Source organism: Vigna angularis, chromosome 11 (genome assembly GCF_016808095.1).
Source record: "Vigna angularis cultivar LongXiaoDou No.4 chromosome 11, ASM1680809v1, whole genome shotgun sequence".
Classification (NCBI taxonomy): domain Eukaryota; kingdom Viridiplantae; phylum Streptophyta; class Magnoliopsida; order Fabales; family Fabaceae; genus Vigna; species Vigna angularis.
Window position 1 is genome coordinate 23526232 of NC_068980.1, and position 12719 is coordinate 23538950.

Genomic DNA, 12719 nt, shown 5'->3' on the forward strand with positions numbered 1-12719 from the left:
AATATAATATTTAAATTACGGTAATGATTGCAAATGTCATAAGAGAATGAAAATAATAACGTTTCAATGTGCTACTACTTACATTGAAATTGCTTTTCAATAAAAAGTTTACGATAATTTTAATTGACATTATTCACATATTTAAAACATCATTAAATGTGAGATGTTGTGACGATTCGATTAAATCTACCATATCATATTTTATAGTGACAAGATGTATGACAGTTTTTGAAACTATCACATGAATACATAATAATGTTTGTAAATGAAAAAATATACAAAAGGGAAGAACAATATATTATAATTTGTATCAGTTTCAATACACTTCATATATTTAGTATATAAACAACATTCAACCTTGTGAAGAACTACACAACAGTTACAATTTACTTAGGTGTACAAAACGGAAACCTAAATAACTAAACTAACAATTAAAAACATCTCTTAGATGATTTCACTAAACAACATCTACAACTTTCAGACACCTACCCTATAACCTATAAAATGTTCAGTGCATCAAAATCACAAATATCACAGGATAAATTTGTTGGTTTTTGTTTGGTGCATACAAATTAAACTTTTGCCAGAAACAATGTGTTCAACAAATAGCTCAACAAATAGCTGAGAAGACTTAAAAGAAACTAGAACAAAGGGAGAACTATTCAACCAAAAACATAATTAAATAATCATGCATCTAACTCAAAAATTGCTTATTGGTGAAATCCAATAACAAATCTTTGAATACCAGCAAAATCAGCAAGTATTTCTAAATTGTAGAAGCTTCCACTTCTGCTTTTCATGTAATCAACAAGAGCCCGGCACTGCTTCTCGCCATTTGTCTATTAAGAAAAAATTAAGAAACATTTAGAAAAAAAAAAATAAGAGATTGGCAAGCATAAAACAGGATCATCCACTTTTGGATTTGGATTCTATAAGTCCTAGATTACAACTAACGTATCATGTGTCTACTAATGTAACCATCTCTAGATACTACAAGCATGGTAGTTGAATCACGAATCGTATCGCGTATTGTACGATTCATAAACATTATATAAACATTAAAAAATGTAACATATACTTAAATATATAAATATGCAAAGAAACAATTAATAACAAAACTATCTCAGTCACATAGAGTGGTTGTATCTATGTGTATTTACCACACAATTTCACAATTTCAGCAATACAACCTTCAAAAAGCAATGTGGTTGATAGATTTCTTGGAACAAGAAATCCAGAACTCACACCAGAAAACACCAACACACACAGGAACATTGAAAACAGTCTATATTATTATTCTTGATGACAAAGAATACAGCCCGAAACTTCCAAGGGAGACCTCTCCCTTCACATAGGATGCAATGGTCCTGTCCCTAAGAAACAACAAAACAAAAACATGTCTGTCCCTAGACACCCCTTCTTCCTTATAAAGCTAACTCCTACCCGAACATATAACAGCTAACCTCCTAACAGTCCTAACTGTCCCCATAACCCCTCCTAACATCTTATGACTTATTTCTTTTAATTCCTTTTCCTCCTTTCATACACTCTCAAAGTCCTATCAGTGGTTGCTGCGTAAGATTCCTTTAACTATGGCTATATGCTACTAAACAAATTCTGGATTATAGCCATCCAAAAAATAAGTGTGGTTGCTACTGCTATTTGCATAATTACTACATAAGATGTATACTAAACAGTGGTTTCCAGTTCCTTGATCTTCTTGAAAATCAAGGGTTGCAACACTTGGTAGAACTAAAAGGTGTCAACTTCTCGAATTTGGTTCGGGTCTTCTACTTCAACTTCAAGGTTACGGATGATGTTGCTTACACAAAAGTGAAGGGAGTCAATATTATCCTTGATAATGATATCTAGGAAAATGTGGCTCATCTTCCCATCTGTGAAGATGCAGTGAAAGTGCATATTGGGGTTGAGGGATTTAACCGCATTCTAGCCTACCGCTCATTTCTCAAGAACCCTCAACAGCACATTGAGCGCAAACAACTTTTGGTGGGTGGTCTCAAAATGGATGAACGTCTCATCCATTACCTTATTGTCTGGATCCTCCTCCACGAGCCATAAACCATACCCAATGTTCTAAACAATGGGCTGCTAAATCATATCATTGTTGAAGGCTAAGAGGTATCTAGTCTACTACCTCCCCTATGCTTTGTTAATATCTAGAATTTGTGATTACAAAGGTGTCAACATTGAAGGAGAAAAGGTCTCCAACACTCTGCCCTTAAATGAGATTGGACAAGGGGCATTAAGGAAAATGGGATTTATTCCCCATGGTAACAACTTCATCCACAAAGGGGATGTCCCTGTTGAAGAAGGGGAGGAAGATGGTCCTATGCTTGATGCTACAGATGTCGTTGGACCATCAAGAGCTCATGAAGGCTAATCCTCATCTATGGAGGAAAATATTGCAACTCTCACTAGGAGGATGGAGGTAATGTACAACCTCTAAGCCACAACGCATCAAGAATTGCTCTCACTTCATGTTGCTCAACTTGAACAAATGTGTGGCCTCATTAGTGACATAAATAATAGGCCGACCAATATTGAGCTTCATTTAGAAGAAGAGTATGAGGATGGGTCTAGTGAGGAATTTTAAAATTGTACTTCTATTTAAGTATTAATGAAACTTTGCTTCTTATTCATTACTGAGTTACTACTTGTTACTTTTACTATCATATTGAGGGGGAGCTCCATGATGATTGGATTGATAAATTGAGGGGGAGCTTCTACTTACTTGTATGCATTTGTTTAGGGGGAGTTATTCTATTTTTTATTCTGATCAAAAAGGGGGTGAAGAAAGGTTAAGTATTAAAGCATTATAATATTCAAAATGTACTTGGGTTTGGGTTTATCTTATGAAAGATCACTCTGAATTGTTACCCATCTTTACATCCTTTTGAATGAAATCAAGAATCAATTTGGTAAAGTAATCAAAATCTTAAGAAGTGATAATGCCAAAGAGTATTTCTCATCCACCTTTTCTGCAATCTTGAGTTTCCATGGTCTATTACATCAGTCCACTTGTCCTCACACACCGCAGCAAAATAGTATAGCAGAAAGGAAAAATAAACACTTGGTTGAAACTGCTCGTACTCTTTTGCTTAATGCCTATATTCATGTCCATCACTGGAGGATGTCATTTTAACTACATGTTATCTTATTAATAGGATGCCCTCCTCTTCTCTCTATCATAAAGTCCCTTTCTCCATTCTATTTCCCAATGATCCTCTCTTTCACATATCTTCCCAAGTTTTTGATTGTGTATGTTTCATTCATGACATATCTCCAGGACTAGACAAACTCTCAGCTCCTGCTATTCTCAACTCCAAAAAGAATATTGGTGTTATTCTCTTGAAACCAAGAAGTATTACATCTCTGCCAATGTCACATTCTTTGAACAAACTCCTTACTTCTTTCCATCTATTCACGGTGTTCATATCCTCCAACAGGTCCTTCCTATTCCAGTGGTTGAGTCCAATATTTCCAATGTCTCGGTCAATCCAAGTCTTGATCAAAGTCCTCTTGCGCCCTTCTCTCCACATACTGATATCATCCCACATAGGACCACGATGGATAGTCCACCTCTCTGAGAAAATGGTGAATCCCCTACTTCAGATTCTTCTCCCTTATCACTTCATACCACGCCTCCTGGTGAAGTTGATTCAGGTTGGCCCATTGCTCTCAGAAAAGGTACTCGTTCCATTCGAAACCCATATCCCATTTGTAATTTGCTTAGCTATCACATATTGTCGCCTTCCTATTATTCTATTTTATCCTCAGTATCCTATGTGGTTATACCTAAAAATGTGAATGAAGTGCTTGCTCACCCTAGATGGCGACAAGTCATGGTTGCAGAAATGCAAGCTCTTGACCACAGTAATACTTGGGAGCTCATGCCCCTTTTGCCAAGCAAAAAGATGGTTGGTTGCCGATGGGTCTATGCAATTAAAGTCGACCCTGATGGTGAAATTGATCGGCTCAAAACCCAGTTAGTTGCAAAAGGGTACACTCAGGTTTATGGTCTTGATTATTGTGACATTTTCTCTCATGTAGCCAAGATGACTACTATTCGCCTCTTTTCCATGGCAGCAATTCGTCACTGGCCACTTCATCGATTGGATATCAAGAATGCATTCCTCCATGGTGATCTTGAGGAAGAAGTTTATATGGAGCAACCTCTTGGGTTTGTTGCTCAAGAGAAGTCTGGTATAGTATGCAAATTGCATCGATCTCTATATGGCCTCAAGCAATCACCACATGCTTGGTTTGGAAAGTTTAGCTCCATTGTTCAAAAATTTGGGCTAAAACGATGAAGCAGACCATTCGATTTTTTATTAGTCATACATCTCTTGGGAAATGTGTTTACTTAATAGTATAAGTTGATGATATAGTCATTACAAGAAATAATGCCACTGGAATATCTCAACTGAAGGAGTACTTGTGTAGACATTTTCAAACCAAGGATCTTGGAAGTCTCAAATACTTTTGCATTTAAGTAGCTCAGTCAAAAGATGGAGTTGTAATCTCCCAAAGAAAGTATGTTCTTGGTATATTACAAGAAACATGCATGATTCATTACAGTAGATTGTTCTATGGATCCAAATCAGAAATTAAGGATAGAAGAAGGTGAATTATTCTCCGATCCAGAGAGATATAGGAGGTTGGTTGAAAAACAAATTTATCTCACTATTACAAGGCCGGATCTATCTTTTGCAATTGGAGTGGTTAGTCAGTTCATGCAGGCTCCATGTGTTAACTATTGGAATGCTATCATTCGCATTCTAAGGTATGTCAAAAAGGCTCCTGGGCAAGGATTGTTATATGAGGATAAAGGAAGCATTCAGCTCTCTGGGTACTTTGATGCAGATTGGGCAGGTGCATTAGTAATTTTAGGAGTTACCATTTACTAATTGCACTTTAAATATTTTAAATTAAATGAGTTAATATTTTAGGTTAAAAATAGGCCCAATTCTAACTGTTAGGGGTTGGAAGGTATATGAGAGAAAAAGGTATAGGAGAGAAGAAGAAGGCCGAACGGGGGAAGATGGAAGACCAAGCCGAACGGTGGAAAGCGGGGAGAGGCCAGACCGAACGGTGGAAGGCGGGGAGAGGTCAGGCCAAACGGTGGAAGACGGTGAGGAGTCGAGCCAAACGGCCGAAGGCGGTGAGAGCTTGAGCGAAGCAATGGGAAGCAGCAAAGACCCTGAGCCTATCGACTAAAGAGTGATTATCCTAACTGGGACAACAGTTAGGATAGGCGGGAAATATTTAGTAATAATTATAGTAAATAGAGCTATACCCCAGGGAAATATTCAGTACAAGTTAATTACAGTAATTAGGGCTATATCCTAGAGAAATATTCAGTACAAGCTAATTACAGTAATTAGAGCTAAATCCTAGGGAAATATTCAGTATAAGTTAATTATAGTAAATAGAACTATATTCTAGGGAAATATTTAATATAAATAAAGCTTAGACACTAGGGTTGAAGGCATGTTTTTTATTATTGAGTTTTGTTGACAGACAACTAGAGTCCTGTGAGGGAGGTTATGCTCCCAGTTATCCTTGTTTACTTTTGTTTATTCAGATATTACCATCAATAAAAGAGATTCATTCATTCATTATCATTCGTTCTACCTATTGTGATCGTGTTTAATAACATCTCCTACTCGGATACGTAAAAATTGGTCCGACTTGTCGAATCCTGATCGAGAGGAGTGAAGAACATCATGGAGGGAAGAATGATTGCAGTCGAAGGGAAACTGGAAAACGTGGAGATGTCCATGGGGTGATTGGAGGCGGAGATGGCGGCAGTACGCAAGAATTTACAAGAACTAATGAGGATGATGGGAGGACGAGACCGACATCTAGATGGCAACTCGGATGGAAGCTAGGGGTTTGTCAACGGGAGGAGGGACCAGCGGGATGAAGAGGAAGGCGAGAAAGAGGGTGGTGCGCAAGAGCAACCAAATTGGAGAAAAAGGGTAGAGTTACCAATTTTTGAAGGAATTGATCCATTGAATTGGATCAACAGAGCTGAGAGGTTCTTTGAATTACAAGGAGTGTCAGAGGAAGATAAGGTACGCTAGCCTACATCAGTATGGAGGGAAGTGCCAGATACTAGTACAGATTTTGGAGGGAGAAGGCCAAGAACCATTCGTGGCCCGGCTTAAAGGAGGCGTTGGTGATCAGGTTCGGAGGACGAAACAGAGGAACAGTCTTCGAGAGTTTCGCAGCCAGTAAGCAATCAGGGTCCATGGAAGAATACATCCAAGATATTGAAATCTTGGTAGGTCAAACGAAAGGAGTGACTAAAGAACAACTGATGGGATACTTTATGGCCGGATTACAGGAGCGGATTCGTAATCAAGTGTGACTGCTTAATCCGCAGGAATTGATAATCGCCATGAGGATGGCAAGGGACGTGGAGGAGCTCCACGGGGGCACGAAGACGGGAGGTGGAAGTATGATCAAGAGTCAGTCTTGGGGGAAACCGAGCGGTGCAGTAACGCAAATGGAGTTCAGTCGGCCTAACCCAAGCCGAGCGGGAGCTGGAATGGAGGGCCAAGCGGGATTCACGAAGAGTGTGGGGACAGGAAGAAGGGAAGGAACACAAGGGAGTGGGATAGGCCGATCATCGTCCGACAACAGGGGGAGGAACGTGAGGAATCTGCCCTATGCTGAATTTGTGAAATGGAGGGAAGAAGGGAGGTGTTTCAGGTGTGGGGGACCGTTCGGTCCAGCCCACCAATGTCCAGAAAGGAGCCTTCGGATGGTTATATTGGCAAATGAGGAGGAAGAAGAAGAAGTTGAGACCGAACTCGACCAGATGCCGATGGAGCTGTCGGCCTTCTCGGCTGGAGGCCTTATCCAGCCAAGAACGATGAAACTACATGGACAGATAGGGAAGAAACAGGTGTTGATCTTGATAGACAGTGGCGCTAGCCACAACTTCATATGCAAGGAATTGGTGAAAGAGCTGGGATTACCCGTGGTAGACAGTCCACCATATCAGGTGAGCTTGGGAGATGGGCAGAAAAAGAAGACGAGGGGGTGCTGTAAGGAGGTAGTGATCCGCATAGGAGAAGCAGAGGTAACCGAACGGTTCCATCTATTTGAATTGGGCGGAGTTGATGTAATTTTGGGGGTAGAATGGCTCGTCAAGCTGGGAGAAGTAACCCTGAATTGGAGGGAACTGACCATGGTGTTCAGTCAAGAAGGGAGGAGCATTTGAAGCATGTCGGGTTAGTGTTGAGGAAGCTGGAGGGGAACAGTTGAGTGGCTAACAGGAAGAAATGTGAGTTCGGCAGGACCCAGATAAGATATCTGGGACATTTGATCTCGGAAAGGGGGGTGGAGATGGATCAAGATAAAGTGAGGGTTGTGATGGATTGGGAAAAGCCCAAGACGTTGAAGGCTTTAAGGGGGTTTTTGGGTCTGACGGGGTACTATAGGCGTTTCGTGAAGGATTATGGGAAGATCGCCAAGCCATTGACCGAATTGCTTAAGAAGGGGCAGTTTACATGGACCGAACAAGCTGATGTAGCCATGACTAGATTGAAGGAGGCCGTTACTACTACACCAGTATTGATTCTACCTGACTTTGACCAACCTTTCTATATTGAGTGTGATGCATCAGGAGGAGGAGTAGGAGCGGTTCTCACTCAAGGAAAAAAGCCCATTACTTTCTTCAGCAGGCTTTATCGGAGGGATCGTTGAACAAATCGATATACTTTCTTCAGCAGGCTTTGGTCATGGCCATACAGCACTAGAGACCCTATCTGTTGGGCTAAAGATTTGTAGTTCACACTAACCAAAGGAGCCTCCGATACCTATTGGAGCAACGCATCACCACCCAGAATCAGTAGAATTGGATCGCAAAGCTCCTAGGGTATGATTTTGAAATTATGTATAAGTCAGGGGTTACCAACAAGGTTCCAAATGCTCTATCTCGAAAAAAGGAGGAAAGTACGAAGGACGAGAAGGAATTGAGGGTTGTGGCCAAGCCTTATTGGCAAGATTTTGGAGAGATTCTGAAAGAGGTTGAGGCGGATGAAGCCTTGAAGAAGGTGATGGAAGATCTTAAAAGGGACCCCAACTCACACCGATCTTTTACCATGGAGCATGACAGACTGCACCATAAGGGGAGACTTGTGATCTCGGCTCAATCAGCCTGGGTACCTAAACTAATAGTTGAGTTTCACATGACTCGGACAGGGGGGCATTCAAGGGTATACCGGACGTATCGCAAGATAGCTCAATCACTTTATTGGATAGGAATGAAGAAAGCAGTGATTGACTCCGTTGCAAGTTGCCTGGTGTGCCAACAGCATAAGTACCTGTCATCTTCTTCATAGGGGTTGCTGCAACCTTTGCCCATACCCAACGCTATTTGGGAGGAAATAAGCATGGATTTTACAGTGAAGTTGCCCAAATCCCAAGGGTATGATGTTGTATTGGTGGTGGTGGACCGTCTCAGTAACATAGCTATTCAGATTTCAACCTTGAGGAATATCCAGATTTCAACGTGGGAGGATGCAATAACTATCAAAGAGCAATATCCAGATTTCAACCTTGAGGAAGAGGTTGATCATCAGGCGGTGGGTAATGTTAGGGATTGGAAGGTATATGAGAGAAAAAGGTATAGGAGAGAAGGAGAAGGCCGAACGGGGGAAGACGGAAGACCAAGCCAAATGGTGGAAAGCGGGGAGATGCCAGACTGAACGGTGGAAAGTGGGGAGAGGTCAGGCCGAACGGTGGAAGACGGTGAGGAGTCGAGCCGAACGGCCGAAGGCGGTGAGAGCTCGAGCGAAGCAATGGGAAGCAGCGAAGACCCTGAGCCGATCGGTTGAAGAGTGACTATCCTAACTGGGACAACAGTTAGGATATGCGGGAAATACTTAGTAATAATTATAGTAAATAGAGCTATATCCCAGGGAAATATTCAGTACAAGTTAATTACAATAATTAGGACTATATCCTAGGGAAATATTCAGTACAAGCTAATTACAGTAATTAGAGCTAAATCCTAGGGAAATATTCAGTATAAGTTAATTATAGTAAATAGAACTATATTCTAGGTAAATATTTAATATAAATAAAGCCTAGACGCTAGGGTTGAAGGCATGTTTTTTATTATTGAGTTTTGTTGACAGGCAGCTAGAGTCCTGTGAGGGAGGTTATGCTCCCAGTTATCCTTGTTTACTTTTATTTATTTAGATATTACCATCAATAAAAGAGATTCATTCATCCATAATCATTTGTTCTACCTATTGTGATCGTGTTTAATTACTCTCCTACTCGAATACGTAACACTAACCCACTAAAAACATCCTAGGATTATTTGTTCACTCATGAAAGCACAAAAGGCCAAGTGGTGCCATAGTCGCCACATTAACCCTAAAATCATAAACACTTTCCCACCATAGTACAAAAGAAACCTCTAAGACCAGAACAGAGGAACACAACATTGTCATGCGGCCACCACACGACCATCGCACTACAAATGCAAGTTGTGCAAACCCACTGAACAGACAAGAGGTGCACACAAGACTACAAAAGGGGAAAAATTAGGGTTTCATATTGAGGGTAGATCTGTATTGTGAATTGAATCACGATTCGTGCGATTCGCACTTGTATCGTACGATTCGAGTACGATTTAGGAGTAAAAGCGATACATCTCACAATTTGTATTACACAGGAGTTGAATCGTATCGTATAATTCGTATCATGAATTGTACGATACATACTACACTACTTCTTACGTCCCGTCTAAGCTTCAATTAGCATGTTTGTTTACTGTAGGTCTTCTCACTAAATGATTTCATGATCTCACATGTAGGCTAGGAATGATAGATGTCCATTCAATAGCTTGAGGGGGAGTGTTGTTAGTAGGATATTAAATGTATTACTAGAATTTGTTAGAAGATTCTAGAGATATCTATGTAATTATTACTATAAGATTATAGCTCTCCATATATAGAGGCTAACCTACTGTTAGTAGGATATTAAATATATTACAAAAGTTGTTACAATTCTAAGAAGTTGTTAGAAGATATTAGAAGATTCTAGAGATATCTTTGTAATTATTACTATAGGATTAGAGTTCTCTACATATAAAGGCTAATGTTCAAAATTAATCAAATTGAATAAAAATCCTTTTTCTTTCATATTAATTTTTTGAAGTCTTCCAATGTATGTTCAATCCTTGTCTCCAATAGAATCTCAAAGGTTTGTAAGATAAGCATCATAATAAGCATATTAAAGATGAATAAGAATACACATAACAATTTAACAAAAAATAACAAAAAGAAAGGAAAGTCGATTGGCATCTTTGAGAAAATTACTTGAATTCTAGTAAAGTGACAAAAAATAATTTAATAAAAAATGACTTCTTATTTTCTAGAATTACGAATATAACTATAATATAACCTTTCTACAAAGGGGATTGCTTATAACGATTATTTCCCAAGTTTCCAACTTTGAATAGATGTGCCAAACGGACAACTTATTCTGAATCAAAATGTCCCCTCCTCAAAGGTATTACAGGTCACTCAATTGCAATCCAATTAAGCTAGGTGGTAATGATTATATTATTTATATGAGTATCTTAGAAAACAGACACACAATAAGAAAGAAACATTTGGTACAAATTTGTAGAAAGCAGAAGATCCATACCTCAAAAGCAAAAAATCCACCAGGTTTCAACATTAAAGCAGCCCCATCACAAAGATGCAGAAGTGCATTCATTCCTTCAATACCTCCATCTAACGCTAATCTCGGTTCATGTCTACCAACTTCAGCTTGTAGACCAGATATGTCTTCACTTGGTATATAAGGTGGGTTACTCACTAGACCAGCTAGCTTTCCTTCCATATCTTTCAATGGTTCAAACCAGGATCCTTCCCTTAAGTCAATTTTGTCCTGCAAAGGACAACAAAGTAGTTCAAATGTGAATCATAATAATCATAACTGGAAGTGATAAGATGTATAAAGAAAATATACTTTAAAGGGACAACGTGATAAACAACAAAAGACGTATCGATAAAAGTCAACAATTTTAAATTCCTCTACTTTATTTTAGTTTGTCAATATACTTCTCCTGGTATCTATTTAAACAAAAGGCTGGGTTTTCATCCCCAGCAACATTTGATGTGTCTTAACCCAAAACGAGTTTTGTTGCGGTTTATACACATTCTGATGAACAAGGACAAGTCTCATTGACTTGAATGGACATTTGGAGCTTCTAAACATGAAATCAAGTCTCTGCTTTGACTTGAAAACAAAACACACACACATAGACCATCATAGACCATCATGCAAGATACATGGAATGAAAGGAAATTGAAAAATCAACAAAAACATATTGGCAAAAACTCACATGGAAGGTGGAAATATGTCCTCCAACTTTTCAGCAATTTCATATAAAACCAACAGGGGCTGTTAAAACCATGGTTGAAAAAGGCCAAGAGGAATTGAAAGCATGGAGATTGAAAAGTTAGAATCGCTAACCTGTAAGCAATACCTCTGCACATTATAAGTTGCAACGGCAACAGCCACAGGGCTTAAATCTGTGGCAATAACTCTCCCTCCTTCATTCCCCAAAACCCGACCAATACTAATAGCAAGGGCACCACTTCCAGTGCCCAAATCAGCCCAAACCCCACTCCTCAAATCCTCATTCTCTGACACCACATCTGACACAATATCAACAACAAGTTGTGTCTCAGGTCTTGGAATCAATACTCCTTCTTGGACACTCAATATCAAGTCCCTCCAATGCTCACACCCAACCACATACTGAAAGGGTCTCCTCTCTTGGACCCTTTGCTTCCACAAACTGTAAAGCTCCTCTATATCAACCCTCATTGTCACCTCTTCATCATCCTCCGTAGCTAGTGAGCGGTCTTCAACAGCATCCTCCATGAACCACTTGAGCTCCCTGCAGAGCATGCTTGAGTCCGGTCCATTATCTGACTGCACAAAAGTCGACCCAATTGAAAAGGAAAGACCTTTGGCCCAATCGTGCCATTTCTTGAGGTCACACAACTTGGTTGAGTAAATGGGTGGTCTCAAATAGAGGGGAACTTGAGGTTTCACACAAGTCGGGGAAGATGACGGTGCTGAAGAGCAAAAGGGTCTACCCAGAGAGCCAAAAGAAAAACAATTGAGGAGTTTGGGGAAGCTATGAGGACAATATGCAATGCCTAATGTTAGCTTCATTTCAAGAGAACGAAAATGAAGAAACTTTTTTGTTACTATACGGCATCATCGGTCATCAACTTCAGCATTTGCATAACCTAACAAAGGTAAAAATTGAGTAAGGGTTAACGAAAAATCCAAGATATTTTTCAAGACGAAGAAACGGTTTAGCTCACTTACTGAAAGACGAAGAAAATACTCTGAACTGAGGCATGTAACAGGTAAATAGCGACCCGGAAAGAGATATGGCACCTGAGCAGGGATACTCTAAGTTTTCTTATTGTATTTGACATACTTTTTAATTTAAATAAAATTTAAAAATGTTTGAAATTATAAAATAAATATGTAAAATATTAAAAAAAACATAAATAACTGAATTATAGGAAAACAATAATCTTTAAAGTAAAACATGTGAATTTAAAATACATCAATGAGAGTCCAAGTAACCTAGTCCAAGAAAGGACATCTTGATATAAATTTTTCTTATAAAAATATTTGAT

The 12719-nt window shown here is 39.3% G+C and overlaps 1 protein-coding gene across 1 annotated transcript; it reads right to left on the reverse strand.

Moving 5' to 3' along the window:
* Positions 1-276: 276 nt before the first annotated feature.
* On the reverse strand, positions 277-12482 carry LOC108332355 (uncharacterized). The gene is made up of 4 exons (XM_017567578.2): positions 12400-12482; positions 11530-12317; positions 10696-10941; positions 277-839 (listed from the first exon to the last, which is right to left on the reverse strand). The coding sequence occupies exons 2-4, from the start codon at positions 12238-12240 to the stop codon at positions 711-713; spliced, it is 1086 nt and encodes a 361-aa protein (XP_017423067.1). The 5' UTR covers positions 12241-12317; positions 12400-12482; the 3' UTR covers positions 277-710.
* Positions 12483-12719: the final 237 nt, after the last annotated feature.